Raw genomic sequence first — 20,807 nt, 5'->3', positions numbered from 1 at the left:
GCAGGAATGATTAGACTTAACAGGATGCTAATAAAAACTGCAAAGCTTGCTCCTTTCATGATGGTGGTTTTTTGTGACCTGTGAATCCTTTTAAAATTGCAGCATGATCTGTACATGCATATAAGAAGACTTGAACTACCTAGAAGTGACAGGACTAGATCAATAACTAGATCATTATTTCTGCAGTATGCTTTGCCACTTCTGAAAGTTAAATCCAGTGACATTATTCTATGGATTTGAGCTCTGGTCAGTATGTTATAGTGATGTGTACTTACATATTACTTGTTTGTTTTGCAGATCCTGGTTGCTAAATCACCTGTTTCTCCATTCTCTACTTTTTTCTACACCATTGAGAAATCAGGCTTGGTTCTTCAAGGTAAGACCAGAGCATTGATTGTTTTGCCTTTACAATTAGTATTTTAAGCAGGCTGATCATACATAACAGCAACTATTCTTGAAAATGGTGCTGTTTATACCTAATTAAACCCCCCATATTTAAACAGTCTGGTTGACAAGGGCAGTCTTCTGCTTTGTTCACTCTTTTGTCTTGGATTATACTGCATTAGTTGTTGCATATTCCCATGGATCTATGAATGGACCCTAAAATTATTAATCAAGGCTCCCTGTTTTCTTTCAAGGTAAAGTAGAATGGTTCTGGCAACATTGCTCCTACGGGGTAGGTTTCTCCGGGAGAAACACCCCCATCTATCATTAATAACATGCTCTATTAAATGGTTCTTCTTTAGCAAATGGCTTGACATCAATAAAAATACAGGAAATTAATATCTGCTCTCTATTTTTGTGATCACTTTAATGCTAATGCCCCATGGTCATAAATAATCCTCAGATTCTCTAGGATATGAGGTAGTGTACTGAAAAGCTGGATGTTACTACCATGATGGCAGGGAACTAGGGTTCCTTGTGGCCATGTCCTAAATCACGTACTTTCAGACCACAGCAAAACGGGAAGTTCAGCTCTTCCCTCCTTTCCCCCATTTATCCCAATAAATCTTTCTTTAATGTCCTTACTTTTTGACTGACATTCATAGATCAATTTTGTTGAGTTGCTGTCTGTTGATATGCAGCTTGGCTCCTAATTGCTGCATCAGTTTAGCAGACTAAATAAAACTAGTCAGTGCCTGTCACTTTGTGTTCAGAGGATACAGCAGCCATGGCATTAAGAAAAGCAAATATCACTGTTTCTCAGGTTCCAGTGATTGAGAATCACTGATCCCATAAAGCACTATGAACTTTTTAAGGTATGTGAACAGTTCTCTTCCTTCTGATTGATCATTTCGCACCTTCAAACAGGCTGTACCAGACCAACAGCATATCTACATTTACTAATGACTAAATACGCTTACATCTCTGGTGATACATAATGTAGGAAAACAGAAGAAAGAAAAGCATTTTTTGGTGCATTTTTGCTTCCATTTGATACATCTACGTAATGATAATGTGAGGGTCCATCTGGTGCTTCCTAAACCTTTGGATACTATACCCAGCGTGTTCTTAGATGCCATTCTGTGAATTTGGTCTGCTTTATTTGGTACCAGTCATTTTAAACAGGCTACGGGAACTAGAAACAGTTTTTATTAGTTTAAACTGAGATGGCTTGCAAGAGTTGCTCTAGACATGTTTTGATTCAGTACAGGGCAGAAGACAAGCTACTTTTCTATCTTGAATATCTTCTCAGTTGCAGAGATGTTTCTGGTCATTATAAAAAAAGGCAGACAATTTCCTGCTCTGTCCTCAGGCACTAATGTAGTGAAACTTTGAGAAAGAGAGGTTTCCCATTTCGGAAACAGGAAACATTTGTTCAGAGAAGGTCTTTATTTGTTTCAGGTCTTTTCTGTAAGCTAGGAAAATAGTTTACCAAGGACTGAACCCTACCTTTAAAGAACAAATGGGCCTAGTAACACGTAATGATGATGGAGCAGGACTCTGATAGAAGGATAACACTCTATTAGGAGTATGGCAATTGCTGTTTTCCCTGTATCCATATGTTTCTGGGGTGCACGTTTAAAATATCATTCACCGTTTTTCTAAAAACAGATGAGATACCAGTTTGGATTTCTCTAAGTAAATGCTGTCTTGATATCAGACATTCTTTGTACATTTTGGAAGGCAGCTTGAAGCTCGTCTTTATGTGAGCCTTTTATTAGTTTCTGACTACACCATTATGTTTCCATTTTAGATATTTGTCTCCAAGACGGGTAGTAACTAAGGGCATTGTTCCCCTGATAATGTGCCCCAGACTATTTTATAGACACTTGTAAGCGCTTACAAGTGAGCCATCTCACTGAGCTGTACAAAGTAAATGTTGCATGTCCTCATCCCATATTTCAATGATCGTTATTTCTATGGAAGGAGGAAGTGAGCAAATCACCTGGAAATGGCTGTGTTGGATAAGATACAGAAAGTGGCACCAGGCTGCCTCGTGCAAGAGAGGCTAGAGTTTTTATGAGAGTTGTAGCTGGTGCTTCTTTCCAGAGGGAAGCTGGACGCAAGGTAAGATGTCAGTAAGGCAACTGCCCACGGGTCAGACGGTGAGGGAGTGTCCCTGCGTTGCTGCTTGAGGGACATCTTATAGCGCTAACAAGTGGAATCTGTCCCAGAGCCTGATTGCAAAGGCAGCATTCCCATTCAGGCTTTGTTGTTTAATTCAGTTGGTGTCAGGAGGTGAGCACATTCAGGGCGGCTGATGGGAACAAGTGGATGGGTGTGGGAACTGGCGAGAAGCAGCAGCTGGCTGAAATGCCCAGGATTCTTTCTTCTTACGCAGGGGGTCCCATCCCGGGACCATTAACCAATAGGCCATAAACAAATTGATATCGGAAAATGTGGCTGGAAACTCCTTGATTAGTGAGGGTGAATGGGGAATGAAAGACAAAGTGAAAGTGTGATTTAACAGTTCCACAAGCAATTTCCATTGCCACCTCTGAGGGATTAGGGTGTGTGGAATAGGCTAAAAATGAGGAGGAGCTCCCCCCCTTTTGTTCTGTGGGCCGGAGGATAATAAAACGGCAGGAGAGGCAGTGCGGCTAGTTAGGGATTTCACAGGCTTCTATTTGATGCAGTTTAAGGAGCCCTTCTGCTATTGTTGCAGTTAAAATGGGAAGCGGAACTGTTCTCCATTCGCAAAAATCTCCAGCGTCCTCAGGAAGAGGGCTGAGAGCAAAAGGCTATTAAGATGGTAATGCTGCCCCATTTGGAGGAGTGTATCAAAATCCTCTTTGTCAATGTAAATCGCTGCTCTGTTTCCCTGGTATCTTTGCATCTCATGGCCACAGTCCGAGCACAGAAGTTCAGAGGAGACCCTAGTGAAGGCAAAACAGCTTCTCTTACACTGTCAGAGCAGAGCCCCAGGCTGTCCAAGGGTGGCATGGAGAAAACTTCTTTGCTTTTATAAACTTGAAGTGTTCGGGGAGGAAAAGAATCCAGTTGTTCGCTCATTCTTTTATTTCCCCTTGCAGACTAGAGAAATGAAATTTCATGATTGGAAAGCAAGATTGACTGGTCAGAGATTTAGCAAAGAAAGTCAGCCTTCAGTCTCTTCCTTTCATTGCTTCAGTATGCTCTGTGTGCAGTGGAGGGGGTGGAGTGCAAACCCCAAAAAAGCCTCAATTGGCTTTACATTGCAACACAATGTCATGTAATGTAGTGGTGTGCTGTACAGTGTGACTCTGTGATGAACCTGAATTGTGATTGCAAAATCCAGTCTGACAGCAGATCTCTATTTTGTAGAGATCTTAAACAGAGAGGCAGAAGCCTGGATCTGAGCACCACAAAATACTGGAATTTTTACTGTCTGTTTGTGTATTCTGTTTGAGGACTTGCCGTTGCTTCCCTAATTCAATATACTAGTTAAAGTGACTGAAGTGATACTGTCAAAAAGAAGAATAACAGTAAAAAAGCTCCAGATCTACTTGATTAAGGGTGCAAGTCACGAGATGATTTTTCTCATTGGCAGTGATATAATTTCTGGTTTGGATTGGAAATTATCAGCTGGTAATTCTGTTCCTGATGTATCAGTCAGAACAGATTCTGGGCTGTTATGCCTAGTTGTAGTTCCATTGAAGCTGAATGTAGCACATACTGGGTTAGGTCAGCTGAACTAGAAGATGCCGCTTAGCCACGCACATACATATCCAAAAAGAAGATAGGCTGAATAAGCTGATGTCAGTATTAAGCTGTGGGCAATAGTCCAAATCTAGTTTTAGAAGCAGCAGCGTTCTGGGACATAAATACAAGCTAGCAGCAGAGCCTAGCTATCGGCAACTGGTAGCTCAGCTGTCCATAGAAGTAAGTCTCATTCCATCTCATCTAAATAAATGCACTCTATTACCAAGAGCATAGTGCTGCAAAAGAAGACAGGGAACATGGTGGCTGGAGAGTCTACTGGCAGGGAACATGCCAACTGGAGAGTCTATTTGGACTTTTTGCTGAATGCTTTAACCAAGTGATTAACGTTGCTTTTCACTGAAAGAGCTCAGAAGCACTGAAAACATAAAGCAAATAATAGTAGTGAGCTAGGACTTGCTTTTGAGTAATGATTTATTTTCAGTTTTGTAGGGTTTAAAGATGAGCGGAATTGGCAGTTCATCCAAACTGACCTCCCATATATCATGCATGTTTCCTTCAGGTATCTGATAACTTATGTTACACAGAAGCATTTCTTTTAGAAAGACATTCGCTTTTATTTGAAGACATTAAGAAATGTGATTTCCTGGTTTGCCTTGACAGTGTTTTCAAGTTTTAGCTACCTTGCTGCTAAATACTTGTCCTGTATTTCAGATTAGAATTTGTCCACCTTCAGCTTTTGGCCTCAGTTCTTGTTATGACCTTCAGTGCTAAATAAAGCACTCTTGCCATTAAACGTTTGCCGTTTTGTATGAGTGTACTTGACATTAAGATTTATCCTGATATGTTTTATTCTTCTGTTTGAAAGTTATCTGCAAATTTAACCTCAAAACTTGTGTCTCATGCTGACTGGCTCCCCTCACTACCCAAAGAAAGGACATAATACCTTGTATTGCTAAAGGGAAGAGTTTGGGTTTTGTGGACAGGAGTGGACAATTAGTTAGTTGATTAGTGCACCCTTTCTCCTGCCCTCTTTTCCACTGCACACGTGTCTCTCTGTGCACAACCATGCTTACCTTGCCTCTAATGTCTTATTGAAGCCGGTGGCTTCTAAGTAGAAAAAAAAAAAAAAAGTTATGTGGCACTAGGAAGAGTGTGTCTTAGATTTCAAGTTTTGCAGTACTCGGGGGGAAAAGATCTAGGAACAGCTAAATCTTGGTATGTTATGTTTCATTTGTCACTAATGTAATGAAAGAGGCTTGTTTTGGTCTCAAAATAGCATAGGATCTGGGTTTGTAGTGCAGCATGGCAAACAGTCTCCAAAGTGCTATAACTAATTTATATGGCTGAAGCAAGTGAAAAGTGCCTCATTTTATTTTGTAAAGAAATGCTTTGGTAATGAGTAGTGAGGTAGAAAGGGAATTCTGAAAGAAAGGGCAGCATTATTTGTATTGTATTGTGTGAGTTTGAACAGTGAGAGACAGTGATTTACTGCATCAAAAGCTTTTATTCAATTGAAGAACTGTAACTATAAAGTGACCTTTGTCTGGAGCAACATGGATATAATCTGTAAAATGACGCAGGGTTGTACTTGATGTGTGAATGGGTGGAAGACAGATTAATGGGAATAAAGTTGTGCATTGCTATTGAGATGGTAACAGATTTGCAGTGCCACTGGTGATTTCCGGCCCTGTTGGAGGGATAAAGATGAACTGATCATTGTTAGGATCTCTGTGGGGTAGAACATTTTTGCTGTATTCCCCACAGGACACTGAAAACCTCATGCTATTTCTAACAGGTTTGTAATAATGAAAGCAAAAAAGCATGATCGGTTTGTAGGCTAAGTCTGTCCTGGCCGTAAGGAATGTGAAAAAAATAAGACTTCCATCATCCCAATGCCAGCAAAATCACCCATACAGATGTAACTGACAGCGATGAAAATGTCCTTTTGTTCAGCCAGTTCAATGCATTTTGGGGAATGAGTTACTAAACCTGACCCAGGAATGGCATTTGCTTGGGTGAGGGGGTCCTCACTAGGTGACCTTTTGGGAATTGTTCTACTGCTCTGCAGCAGTGTTGGCAAAGCCTCTCTGGAGTAGCCGAACTCCATGGCTGTCAAAGGAGTCCAGAGGAACAAAGCACAGATGCAAAACCAACTAAAAATGGTAATGAAGAGAGGTGGAGGGAAAATATTTTAATTGTGAAGGAGGACTAGAGGCATCTTGGGTTTAGATCCAGTAGAAACAAAATAAACTCTGTCGTTTGAATAAAATTAAATGTTTCTCTCTGCAAACATGATCTTTCTAGCGGCATAGTAGATAGACAACAGAATGCTAAAGTTTCTGGCCATACTTTTTGCTGTGGGCTTAACTTGTGGGAGGATATTATGCTAGATAAATCCAATTTAGCACAACGTATTGAATTACCTGCTTATTCCTGAAGACTTATGTAAAGACACTGAAGATACAGTACTGCTTTCTTGCACTGAAAGCCAAACATGTCCCTATATGCTTTGTTGGATTGCAGCTGAAGTGCCAGCATTCAATCTTTCTGAAGTTTTACTAAATGTAATATGAAAAAAACTTCGTGCAACCAGTGTGCAAAATCTGTTGGCAGTTGCACAAGTGTGGACCAAAACTATTTTCGTTTTCTAATCCAGTGTTGTTAAAACAGTGAGTTGAAGAGCAGAAGTCTGTATTTGCAAAGACATTCCCCTTTTCAAGGCTGGCATGGGCTTCCTGGGACAAAATGGTCTCACTTCAGAGAAATCTTCTCCTCAGCAGTCTCTCTGTAATGAATTCCTGATCAAAGTGGTTAGCTCCCCTGTGTTTTCAGCACAGTGCTAAAGCAAATGGCCTTTTTTCCAAAAGGCTTTTAACGTAAGGAGTGAAGTTGTCTGTTGATTAGAGGTAGTATCTGTGATTTGTGACAGTATATTGTTCCAGGAACTGAACGTTGTCCTAGAAGGCCAAGACTCTACTAGTAATTGCCTGGATTTAACATAGAAGATGTTACATCCTTCAAGCTATAGATTTGTAGAATAAGGTCAAATGTACCTAAAATGGACTTAATGTTCTTAAGCGAACATTTTCATGAATATGAAGCCAAAAAAATATCTGTCCAAACCCATGTTTTTCAGCCAAAGTCTCATGCTTTTGTGCGCAGCTTATGAAGGTAAAAGGCAGTTAAATCTCACGGTGATTTATCCCTTTCTCACGTAGGCATAACTAGATTTCTTTTGCTGTCCTCAAAGGTTATGTCTGTTCTGGCTTCACCACTAACATGTTTGGTGAAGCCATCACTACTGTCATTCTGTCTTGTAAAATGACAGTTAGCAATAGAGGACTGTGAAACAAATGTCTTAACCTTGGTAGTACATGCCAACTTTTCTTTAGCTGTAGGACTTTATGTATTCTTCATATTAAAATCTTGTAAAATCTCTGAGTGTACAGCCTGGTTGCTGAAGGGACCTGGTTGCTGGATGCTTTATTGTTCCCTGGGCTGGGGAGGGGGGAGTGGTGTGGAGATCCCACGGTTGGCTACAGTCTAAACCTGGAAATCTCCAGAGTGCAATCCTGTGTAGATAGGCGCATTTGAATAGCACTTCATCTAAACTAGAAAACTTTGCCTGATGGGGGGCTTATTAGCACAGGGATAACACTTTGCAAATGGGGTTTCCACTACTTTGGCCCCAGTCATGTTTTTCTTTGAAACTTTCTCTATGTTTTCAGAGTTAACAGACCCAGAACAACCTCAGGTCTCTCTGCGTCTGATGTGTAGACTTGCCCTGTCTTTAAAACTGGACTAACCACAAATTTAAATGATCTTATCGTATAAGCTTAAATCTGTCTTTATGAGATGGAACAGGAATACATAGCACTTTCATAGAAACAGACACAGATGTGATAAACCCTCCCAACAAACAGGTTTTTACTTCAAAAGGTTTTTCTTATTACAATAATTCCCTAAAATTAATAACATTGGGCTGTTACTGTAAAGTATTTTCTGTAATGTTCACTTGGACTTTTAACATAGAGTTAATGATTGTTGTAGCGCTTCTCCTCATTGTTTATGTTCTAGTGAAACCAGAATCCGGCCCTTTGTCTTTCACTTCTGTGAAGATCCCTGAAAAATTTGTGAGCTTAAATTTCAGGGCTGGATTGATTTAACCAAGGGTTACAGAGATGAGAGGGGCAACAAGTTTAGCCAGCAGTTTGTTAGAGCATGGTGTATCAGCCCCGGCTGTTCCTTGGTTTGCCACCTGAATAACCCTAGAGAGTCTGCTTTAGGGCTCAACTGAGGCAAGGCAGTGCGCACATCACTGCATGGGTGGAGGAAGCACGGGCAGATGATGCTGCAATTAACAGTTCAACAAGAGATGATGTTGCTGAAAAGATTTTACTTTATTGTCCACTGAACATCATTTTCATTTAACCTTCCTAGCTTTTCCATTACAGAAACAACCTCCCATGTAGTCCAACACCCTGTGAAGGTGCGCTCTCCAGAAGCAGCAGCAGAGATGTGAAGACTGACATTTCTAGAAGATGCTGTGGGACTGTTAGAGTCCCACAGTTAGAGTCTGCAACAGGGTGATTTCTCAGAGTTCTGTGTGCTGTTGTGGGGACCTCAGCTGGGATGTGCCTTACTACTGTGTGAATATGCTTAGAATAAGCAGGCTGACGTCCTGAGTCATGAACATGAAGCATTGCACTGCTGAAGATGTTCTGAGTGAGTTTAGGGATGAGATTCTTTTGCTTAGTAGCATATAGAAAACATCACATTTCTCCTTCGGGCTGTGTGTGTTTGATGAGGGACTTGAGGCATGTCAGGTAGGAACTGCACACTACACCTTCTGCTTTCTTCATGCCGTATTTGTGCTCTGAGTGAATTACCCAGAACAAGGTATCAGGCAGCCAGGCATATACATTGCAGCTGCATGTTTGTAGACTGTATCCTGTCTGCTGTGGCCATTTGCTGAAGTTCACAGAGGAGCAGAACATCCTGTTTGCTTAGTTTTCTTTTGTCTGCCCTGTACCAGCACAGGGAGAATATTCCTATATATCTTTTCTTTTCTGCTCTGAAATTGGATCACAGTACTCGTGATTGTGTTCAATAGCTGGAAATGCTGAGGATATCCGATTGCTGAAGTCTCTTATTTTAAACTCCACATGCCAGGAAAAGTATGTGGGATCCCACCAGCTTAGCACTGGAGGGTGCAGGATGCATCAACAGGAAAACCAAACAAAACATGAAGTTGAATTCATTTGGAAAGGGAAGGGACTCATATACCACCCATCAGCAGTGTTTAAACTCTTCTTATGCACACAATAGGCCTTTTATTTTCCTTCAGTTCTTCTCAATATGCAAACTATCTTAAATTGATTTTTAGAGCTGCAGCTGTCACTGAAGTCAGTGGGAGCTGTAGGTGCTTGTTACCTTTGAAAATCAAGCCAATGTATTCTAATGTGGTAGCAGAAGCCAAAACCGCTAAATCAGGGTGGTTAAAGCATAACTCTGATAGTTCTGTAATGTGATCCCAACCACCTTCATATTCGATACAGAGGCAGGGCGTCATGCTGTGCACGCTAGAGCTCAAAGGTATGTTGTTTCTTCTTCGCCTTTCCCCCTTCCTTCCCCTACAGCTTTGTGGCCTTGCTTCATCACTGCAGTCCTTCCAGCCGAATAATACTGAATAGGACTCTACTGGAGTTTAACAGAGCTAATTTTTGTTGATCCAGAATACTTTCTTTTCCTTGAGAAACAGGTTTGCTCCCTGTTTTTCTCTCAAATGTGCATTAGGCTGAACTGGGGAATGAGTGGCCACACGACTGACGTGTAGCCTCCCACCTACCATAGCAGCAGCGAGGACACTGTTTGATTTTCATTTGGAAGATTTGTCATGCCTTAGGAAAGGTTCCTAAGCAGAGAAGTCAGAGCAAGTCCAGACTTTTCCAGTGTAAAATGAACTGAATTCCACCGTCATGTCTGAACACCAGAGGAGAAAGGCGTCCCTCCAGCTGGTCCCAGCTGTCTGGGCTCAGGAAGGACACCATTTACTGCTGTATCACTCAAGGGCACAGGAAGGTTCAGCACACAAACTGAATCTGCAAACTTGAATCCTCCTCTGGCGGAGGAGTAAATGAGCTGGCCCACCTGAGGGCTGCAGCCAACAGCGTGGCACAAATTGAGGCTTGCTTGCCTCACGCTCAGTTCAAGAGTGTGCATTTTATGGGCAGATCTTTGCAGAGAAAGAGACTTGGCAGAGGATGAAGCTGTCTGCCTCCCTTTGCTCCCCTTCTCAGTCACCACTGGAACAACTGTGTCCACTGACACCTTTTTTCAGTGTAGCTTCTTGACTATGCCTGAGTTGATGGTCCAGAGTGGACTGCGCAATTGTTATTAAATTTGTTCCCTGTCCTTCCCATAGTGTAAAAAGTGAGTGATAACTTAGTAACTTGTCCAAAACAATTACTTGTCCAAGAAAAGTAAAAGTCTGCAGGAATGCACAAGTGATAAATCTGCGGTAAATCGAGTTTACCACCTCTCTGTCATGGATCAGAGGGTATGAATTCTGTTGAATGACTAAAGGCCTTTTTGTCCATAAAGCAGGAGATATGACAGGGAGGGGTCTGGTGCTGATGTTGATTTCAGGAAGTGTGATCAGATTCCTGGATGTTTTCAAATACACTGTAATTCAAGCCTAAACTGTGTTCCTCGTGCACTTCCTTCAATAGTTGCCAAGGACTAAGTTGTTTTGGCTTGCTTTGGTTTTGGTTTTGTTTTTTTTTTTCCTAATGCTCAGAATCAGTAGCTTAACTTGTTCAGAGAAAGCTAGTTTAAATGGCATTCTGTTATTGCTTGCCTCTTAGACTGGCAGTTTTCTCTGGACCTTGGTTCTGTGTGCCTTTTTTTTTTTTTTCATAGTGCCACATATTGTTGGTAAAATAAGGATACTTGAAAATAGAGGAAGTAGAGATAATGTTGATCTCGAAACACCAGCAATTGAAAGGACCATTCCCAGTTTCCTTCAAAACAAAACCAAGTGGTAAGATAATGCTAACCAGGGCTGAGTGCCCAGGAGAGCATCATAATGAAGCATCCACTGTTATTGTTAAATTCGGTGTTTGTTCTTCATGCGAACAAAAGGAAGGAAGAATTCTGCTATCAGGCTAGAGAGGAAGGAGTCTTTGTTGCCCTTGGCTACCCTAACTTTAAATGTGAGGAAGCATAGGGCACTGCAGCATAACCTTTCTGCGGTATTAGATGAGGAAAATTGATAGTTCAGGAGGTTAAGGGCGGACACTCTGTTTATCTAAAGACTAGGCTTCCCTTGCATGACAGCCCCAAATCTGGTATGTCAGCGCTAGTATTTATTTAGGTCACGTGAGGTTTTAAAATCCTGGTTTTAAACCCAGGATCCTCTGCTTTGCTGCTTCTCTGCCGTTTGATTCCTCCCTGCATTGTTGCTCACCATCAGGAACAGTAAGAGATGCCATTTCCTTATTGAGTGTGACAGGCAGCAAGTGTCCTGAGTGTAAAGTTCAGTCATGTTGCTGAAGCATCAGGAATGTATCTGCTGGAGACTGAGTCAGGCTTACTGTACTTTTCTGCTCCTGCTCCACCCACAAAGTTGTCTGCTGAAGTGGCAGAATCCCTGCTGTCCCTCTCCCCCTCCTCCAAGTCATGAGGCTGACGCTGTCAGATTAATGACAAAGTTTACCATTCTCAGAGCCATTGTTTCAGATTTTCAGATGACTCAGGCAATGATTGTGTCATCAGCTAAGCTCAGGTTATGATTTAAATATATTCCTTGCAATCATGAAAGTTTGCTTAGCCTGCCTGTGCGTTGGTCTTACTCTGGCTTTGTCTAGTCCACGTACCATCTCTATGTATCAAGAGACACTGGAGAAACAGATTTTCACCCCATTAGAGGCAATGCTGTGTTGTCAGGTTGTTTGAAAAAAGTGGGTGTGTATTTTGATTTTGGTATAAAGAGTTCATTCCTTGTATATGATGCTTTGAAATTTCTGGACACAAAATTGCAGCAGCCCATGAATACTTACTAGCTTTGTCTCAACATTCAAGGTGTACCCCTGCATTGCTTCCTCGTTAATTCACAGGTTACCGTGGTGCGTGATGTACAAAATGACACTTTCACACATTTATGACAGAGTCTATTTCCATAATTCCAGAATCTAATTGCACTCAGAACTCTGTTCTACTGGTTAGCTTGGATAAGGGATTTGCTTTCTCCAGCGTGTAAGACACGAGTTTTGGAAGACTGCTAGCAAACTTTTTATGATACAACGGCTTCATAGATTGTATGTTTTGTGAAGGTTCTACCAACATTACTATAGACAGAGCAAGAACTTTAATTAGAGAAAATAGCCTTGTTTTGTTTTATGCAAGTGTTCTGAGGGTATGTTGATTTGGCAGAGTGAAAGCATTTGATAAGAATGCAAAGAGAATGGGGAGACCTCATGAAACTACTGAGAGGATCAAGTGTAAGGAATATTCTTCAAGGGGTCATAGTATATCAACTATTTACAAAACCAATTAAGGCAGGAGAAGTAGGGCCAAGGTCAAATTAGATATGCTTCTTGTATGGTCAGTGTGGTTCTGAGGTGATCAGCTTGTGTGTAAAACCATGCTGGATATAGGAAGAAATAAAACAAATACTCCATATTATGCTATTGGTACTGTGGCTTTGTAAAACCACTAAGTTCAACACAGAAAACGGAAAGAAAACTCTGAATGTCCTGGAAAATGAAATTAAGAAATAGAATGAACTCAGACCACCCACCACAGGAGCTTTCTGGAAACAGATTGATCTTTATTTCACATAGTAGATGTGAAAGTGCAGTAAAATGCTGAAAACCTAGATGGAGCAGTGGGGGAATGACTCTGTCCACACTTAAGTTTTTTACGTTACTAGCACCTTAAAACGTGGTGGTTCTTTGAAGAAAAAAAATCCAAGATTTTAGCACATTTTAGTCAAGCCACAGCAAGTATACTCAGTTTACAAATACAAATGTTTTGGGTTTGTTTTGTTTTCCTAATTGCTAACCCTAGAAATAATTTGTTTCCTAAAAGCTTAAAGGGCTTCTTTCCTTCTCACATATCATCATGAGTGGTTTTAACGGAATAAATTGTCTTATGTGTCAGCTAAAACTGTTGTCTTCAGTTGTGCCAGTCATAGAGGTTTACATATGCAGTTACAGTTTTTGTACTTGGGTGTTAAAATAAAACTGAAGAGGCACAGAAGAAATAGAATTTACTTAGGTTTTTGGTGGCCCATTTGCTGAACAGAACTAGCAAGGCTAGTAACTAACATTCATTAGTGCAATTGAAGACAATAGATGAGCTTCTGAGTACTGTCAGGGAACAATTATCTAGAACAGAAGTAGGTGTTGGTTTGATGCATCTGTAATTAGAGCTGCCTAGCACTGTGGAAGGGGTTTCCTTTCCCTCCCAGGACTAGAGGGCTTGGCGAAACCTCCTTTGGGATGAAACTTCAGAGCATTTCTCTGAAAGGCTTCTTGGGGAAATGACAACCACATGACTTTACAGAAACTCTTTTTATGACCATCTATATCTATTTGTCTGTCTGTCTATCTATTTATCTATCTATCTATCAATCATCATTTCAAGTTACAGAGGACGTAAAAGACCATGTAGCAGATACCAGAGGATTGGAAGTCCGGTGTCAAAGCCATGCCTAATGGAATTGCTTTTCATTGGTATCTCTGACACACTTGAGCAGAGGTTTTAATTGAGAGTGAGGGTCACACTATAATAGATATGAGTGGGGGTGGATATGGCAATGGTCTAACTGGAAAGAAGAGAGGGAGAATCATGAAGAGCACAGCCGTGTGTTGCACTGCAACAGCACACGTCTTGTGGGCCATTAGTGGTTGGGGGTAGGCTAAGCCCTTGCAGCATTCCTCTTCCCACTGCTTCACCTTTCCACCTGCCTGGAAGGGGAAAGCTACTTCAATCCCATTTTACAACACAGATCAAGAGACCTCTCTTTGCTAGAATGAAATTGGGTGTGATTTACTCCTTTTCCCTGGATAGAGGCTTACGGGAGCTCATAGGGAGCTAACCTGGACACAGGGAGAGAGATGCAGTCTTCACGTGGTTCCTCTAATACGGTTTCTAATCAAGGGACTGGACTCGATGGGTTGCTGTGGGAGATAGCTGAAACCTGCCTGCAGACAGGTAGAAGCCTTTTATAAAAGAATCCTAGTAAAAAGACTAAACCTGTTACCAGGAGGAAACTTTTTCAAGTGAACTGATCTGACAAAAGAAATAAGAATAAATGAGGCAGTGTTACTGCAAAACAGTGTTTCTTAAAGAAGCAAAATGGCTTTATTTCCACAAGCTAGCAGGAGGGATATTGGTTGCTGCAGCAGGAGTTTAATGGCATCAGGTCCACCAGCCTGGTTGTTTACTCGTAGGGATACATTCGCTGAATGTTTTAAGCGCTCCAGGAGGAAAGGAGAGACTGAGGACTTCGCTATGTTTTATTAACATTCTCTTCCCAGCACAAATCACCATGAAGAAGACAACAGATAAATCCTGATTTCACTTTATTATTAGTTGTTGAGATACGCATTTATTACAAGAAATGGGAAACAGATTACACCAGCAAACACATCTGGCCTCAGACTGGCCTTCAAGTCATCCAAAAAGAAGCACGAAATATGGCGTTGTTTACAGCCAGGCACTTACGATCCCACACAGCTGTGGGGGTGAGAGGCAGCAGAATAAACTCTCAAGACAAGCTGACAACAGCTCCACTGCTGGGGTGCCCCTTTTGCAGACGAGACAACAACAGATGAAGAAATCTTGAGAATGACCCAGAGCAGTGCTCATTAGTGAATGAAGTGCAGGCAGGAAATGGGACAAGATTCCTTTTGTCATAGTTTTTCACCCAGCTGTCCGCCCGTCCCACAGCCACCCACATGCAATCAAATATAGTCATAGTCAAACTCCAGAAAAGTTATACAAATAAAAGCTCCAGTGATTGCATACAGACCCCTTCCAAGTTACATTTGCCCCATTAGCAAGGAATGAAAAATTTCTAGGTTTAATACAGGCATATTTATCATTGCAATTGAGCATTACTATGAGGGGTTATGTTCAGGTAAAGCTGATAGAATCGTGTAATTCCTCTTACTCGTGTCTGTCTGTCCGTCTGTTTCTCTGCACATCTACTGTTTATTATTGATTACTAGCACTTTTACTGCATCCGTTGCATTTCTGTGTTATGGCAAAGCTGTGATTTTTACTTTAGGCAGGTACATGCTCTCTTTGTTTGTGTAAAACAGATGTGTGCGATTCCCAAAATGACAGCATTAGCAAGCAGAGAAAAACATTTCTGAACTCCTGAAATGGACTCTCTGAGGAATCAAATGCTATTTTGAGATTTTTAAGTTACCATAATGACATCAAGACTCCAGCATCTTGGGATCTTTTGTTTGTGAATACAGCTCACTGAAAATCTTGCTCAGAGGCTATTAAAAACCTTTTTTTTCTTATGGATTGAAAGCAGTGTTTTACCTATATTTTTCAGCAAGAGTTAAAGAACAAAGCCTGTTACAGACCACTATAATTCTCCTTCTTCCAAATGGCTGCCATCCTGCTGCTCTCCAGCGGGACTGTGACTGCAGGGTGCTGTGAGTAGTTACACTCTACTCACTTGCTGTTCATGGTCCCTTCATGTTTGGCTTTGCTCCTTAGTGGCAGTGTCCATTTTTAAATAGAGCAGTTGTGTATAAGCTGTTCGTGAGATTCCTCTAAAGGGAAGCTTTTAATGCATCAGCACTGAGGTTGAGCATCAAGAAAAATGTGTCACATTTGCAGTTTATTGCAATTATTTTAAAAATCATGGATTCGTGCAGTCTTGAGCCATCCAGTGTCCTATGACTATGTGTAGAGGTTGGCATTAAAAAAAAAATCAACAAAAAGCCCAGCCCCTTCCCACCCCAAATTAAAATAATTTAAGATTGGCATTCCCAATTTTCAGATCCTTATCAGTATCATATGATAGCATTTTCTAAGTGTTTGAATGTGTTATATAAAAAAATCAGCACACAAGGAAATTAATAAAGAAAACTAATGCTGGGAGATCTGGGGCTGAGAGCATATAATGTTAGTTTAGGGTGAAGTACACTAAAAACACACCGTACGAAGAAGTGAACAGGAGTAAGTCTAGGTAGTTCAGGAAATTGGTGAAGAGATTGCCCTTTCTGAGATGGAGGAGGATTACGGCATTCAGCTCTCCTTCCTTCTGTGTGACAGGAGGAGAAGAAACAAGATGTCTACACAGAGTGGTTTGATACCAACAAGACAAAAGTGTTTTGACCATAATCATATTAGTACTGGTGTATAGTAGTACTGACAGCCTTATTGACAAGTCATTTACAACTGCGGTCGTGAGAAACAGCACTACAGGGAAGTGATTTTCTTCTGTCATCCTTTACCATGGTGTGTTAAAGACTCTGAGCTGTTGTATCATACCAAAAATAATTCTCCCATTTACCTTTTGTAGCAGATTAGTTTGCCTTTTCTTTTTCATATTTGTTAGAGCTAATCTAAAGTAGGTTTTCTGGACAAAGAGAGAAGTCATTTTGCATTACATGGGCATGGAGTTTTTTCTTCTTTGACTTGCCCTGAGGATCCCAGAACTGGTTGTTTAGAGGACAACGTACCCATGCACCATCTTTATCACTTGTACCTCAGCACTGATCTGAGGCAGCTCTCTCTATGTTCAGCACCCCTTTTTAGAGATCCCACTTGAATCACTCCACATGGGTTTCGTGGCATTCTTTTATACTGTACAAGGAGCTAGTCTAAGACTAACTTATTCCACCTTAGCTAACAGAGAGACATAAGTTACAAAGAGGTCATAGTTGCTAATCAAGGTGATTTTAAGTTTAACTGGGAAGGGGTGCTGCAAACTATCAGAACAGTCTTTGAGGCATCTGGTTTGCCGTTTGTGGAGTCGCATTAATATCTCTTCTGTGTTATTCCAATGGTAATGAGAGCTATCAGACGTTACTGCATCTCCTCTTACCAGTATGTCTGCATGCAGTATCACTAGAGCTTTTAGTTGTGTATTTTTCCCCCCACAACTCTCATTTCTCATCTTTATTTGAATCACAGGCTTGTTCAGCAGGTCAGCTAATGGAGAGCAGATTTTTCACTCATTCTGGTTCTTTTTTTCCCTTTTCCCTCTATTTATATAACACACAATTTGTAATCTTTTTAAAACCAAAGAAGAGAAGTCTTGAGTTCATCTAGATTAAAATCAGCTGCAGCCTATTAATGGACTCAGCCCAAGACTGAGACTTTAGGAAACAAAAACACTGGACTAAATTAGACTGAACTGGCCTCTGTCTCCTGGTGAGGGGATTCATATAGCAAAAGGAAAGGGGGAAAGGAGGGTAAAGGGAGAGGATCTCCATGTGGTTTTAATTCATTTTGATTCTCTTCCTGAAGCTAATTTACCCCGCACAAAGGCTCTGTAGTGGGTAGCCAGCTTTTTAGAAGTTTGGCTTTCACTGATAAACAACTCAATTCCTGTTCTGAAGGTCTGAGATAGCTCAGACCTGTGTGTAATCAGCCGAGGTTTAATGTGAGTATTTTGGTACAGGGTATTTCAATTACATATTAGAGTCCTTTCATCATCTGTCAAAGTGTATCCTGAAGACTCTCAGATAATTGATCTAACTCCTCCATTCATTCTTTCCCCAGAAACAGACAGTGAATTGTCTCATTGAAGAATCAGATCAGGAGACACATGGCCACGTCGAGCCAAAAGTGCTTCCACTGGCATGGCACTCTCAGAAGGCAGTTCTTAGCTTCTTCTGGGCATAGGAGCCTTTGCCACCGAAGTAGCAACATACTGTTTTCTGCTGAAGGGAAAATACTCGAATGTTCTATTCATCCCCTTTGCCATTAAATCTTTTTTATTGCATTCTTAGCCCCATTGGTGTGCGTAGTCCTCTAGCAACATGCAAGAAATTATGTCTTTGCCCTAAAAAAGCCAGAGAGCGGGTGGGGAAGTGAAGCAAACAGTAAATCATTAGCTGGAAATTATTTGAGTGATTATGTTCGGCACAGACAGTCTTTGGTTACAGTTTTCATGTACTTAGTGACGATAACTTGTAATCTAAGCAAAACTAAAAGGCAAATGGGAAGATTAATGGAGGGATTGAGATGGAGAAGAGAGCGGAACCGGGCCTTGAAAGGAAGGGTTGACTGAGGCAATATGTGTGGGTGTATGGTTTCCAGTGCTTCAGTCCCATGTGCAAATATTTGTTACGGTAAATGAGTATATTCAGGGCACACATCTATCGCTGACTGGCTAATGAGCCACAACAATCAGCATCAGTTGTTCACTGCTCTCTTAAATGTGCCCTAAGAATGACTAAGATCAAAGGAAATAGGGTTTTAAGATTGAGGTCTGAAGATATCTGGCTTCAGCTGCTAATTCTTGCCAGTCTTGTGTAATAGTGGGCAAAAGAGTTTCTCCATGTCTTGTTTTCCACCTTCTTTTCTGATTTAGAGAGATACTGAAATGTTCAGCATTATATGTAGGATGCTCCATTTCTACAGTGTTAAAGACCATACATACATACACAGATAATCCAGACATTGCACGGTTATCCAGAAAGCCTTATATGTCTTTATCTGGATATATTTTTCCAAAGTGAATTTTGCATTTTCATGGCTTTCTCACTTTATGAGTCAATTCAAGCAAAGGTTTAAATACACACATAATCCCTTATACTTTGCTTAAGTAATTTCTCACATCTATAACAGGTCATCTGGAGACTAGGTTGAGCAGGACATGCTTTTTCCATGGGATTCTCATGTAGTCCTTCCTTCTCCTGAGCACATGCTGTACCTATCCCTCAGCACCCCATCCACCTACTGTGTGCCACAGTGCTCTGAAAACAGGCCAGAGATGCTGCAGAGCTTTTGGGAATTATACTGTTTTTTTAAGGATAAATAAAATTTGATTTGATGTACTGGTGCTGTGAGAAAGCCTATTTGAATATCAAGGTGAAGGACTGGAAATCTTCTTAGCATTTCCTGCCCCTATTTCTTCTTGCTAAAACTTGGGCCACGATACAGCTGAAATAAAGTCTTTTGGATACTGTTAGGTGTCCCACTTTCTTCTAGGCCTTCCTCAAATCCTGCTATAAGCAAATTGGCCTACTGTCCTTTTCAGTTACTTTGGTTTGTTCTTTTGCTTTTGTTCTGTCAGTAAGTCTATTATGTGTCTAACGCTCAGACAGATCACTTCCTCCCCTCTCCCCAATACATATTAGATACTGATGACTCCAAGAGAGGTGATTAAAACTTTATTCAGAAATAACTGGAAGCAATTAGCCATCTAGGACTTGACCAAGGATAAGGTGTCGTTAAAGGATGAAACTGAAGTCCTTTTCACCTGCTTACTGTGTTTCAGAGATTTATTTTAAGGCTCAAAGTAACCGATCAGTATTCTGAAAGAGTAAACTCATTTTGGATGGCTTTGGGTGGCTTTCTTTAGGAAGAACCCTGTTCTTGGTATTCTTTACCTGCTAAAAAAATAGGCAGTTTTATGCTTTTACTATTCCACATGCTTTGAGTGACAGCTAGCAAAATACCAAAGAAATAATTACAGTAGTTTGATGTAGTAAAAATTATGTACTTAGCATCGGCTTACAGTAAGACTCGTAAGGTAGAATCTGCTTCACATGTCAATAAAGATACCACATTCATCCCCAACACTTTTAGGAGGAGAGCTGCACTACTCATTGCCCTAATCTCCACATTTGGGGCATCTGTTCCCATGATTCCCTTTGTCTTGTGAGGTCCAGACCCTGCGCAGCCTGTGGTTTTTTGCAGTCTTTTGTTTTTAGCAATTACTAAACAAAGAGGTATTTAACTGTAGCCTTATTTAGCTTGAAAGGAAATGTAGTGCTAGATCTACCAGTTTCAATAGGTTTTAACCCAAGACATAACAAAAAGCTGCAGTCTTTTTCTTCCATTGATTCAAACCTGAAGAAACCAGATATGTTCAAACAAAAAACTCTGGGGAGAAGAATGGGGCTCAGACAGTCATTTCAAGGCATCAAGCTATGACGTGGAAGTTATTTTTGAGAAACCTGTTTTACTATGTTTGCAAACTTGGGCAACTTGCTATATTGCTTACTGTCGGTTCACAATGTAAAAGTTGTCTTCACAGCCATAAAGTTCGAAATACGCTTTTGAAAAGAAAAGATTTGAGAGCACAATATTCAGTTACCATGAAAAAAGTTTTATCTTGATATTCTACCCTGACCCTGTCCGATTTGATCCTTCCCTGTCGTACAAAACGGCTTAGTGGTAAGGTCTTGATCCTGGAGATTCCCAGGGATGGGACACAGCAGAGGCGATGTGTTACCTCTGAGTACCTGTACCAGACTGAGCTCTAGTTACCCATGTGCTAATAAGGTCCCGCAACACTTGCTCATGTTTTACCTGTAGAGAGGAAAAAGCTCACAATTTTTCAATTTTCAACTACATAAAGTTCTTTGCAGAGAGGAAGAAAATGGAGAGACACCCTGCTCTCATGTTCTTCTTGTGGTCCTGTAGCTGTCCTCACAAAAGCGTGTGCAGGCACCCGTGCCTAGGCACCCAGAGCTTAGTGCTCTTGAGCACACGTGCATTTACGTGACTCAGAG

General features: G+C 41.0%; 1 protein-coding gene across 1 annotated transcript in view; it reads left to right on the top strand.

The window, feature by feature from the left end:
• The window catches only part of RAD51B (RAD51 paralog B), a gene marked incomplete at its 5' end in the record, with an annotated part of 436,742 nt that overhangs the window by 288,786 nt on the left and 127,149 nt on the right, over nucleotides 1-20,807 (top strand). The window contains one exon of the mRNA XM_082485944.1: nucleotides 298-376. Coding sequence (XP_082342070.1) covers nucleotides 298-376 — 79 coding nt within the window. The remainder of the gene's footprint in view (nucleotides 1-297; nucleotides 377-20,807) is intronic.

The sequence above is a fragment of the Vanellus vanellus genome (genome assembly GCF_965231255.1).
Source record: "Vanellus vanellus genome assembly, chromosome: 6".
Lineage (NCBI taxonomy): Eukaryota > Metazoa > Chordata > Aves > Charadriiformes > Charadriidae > Vanellus > Vanellus vanellus.
Note: the sequence above shows the minus strand (reverse complement) of the source record. Positions and strands in the feature narration are given on the sequence as shown.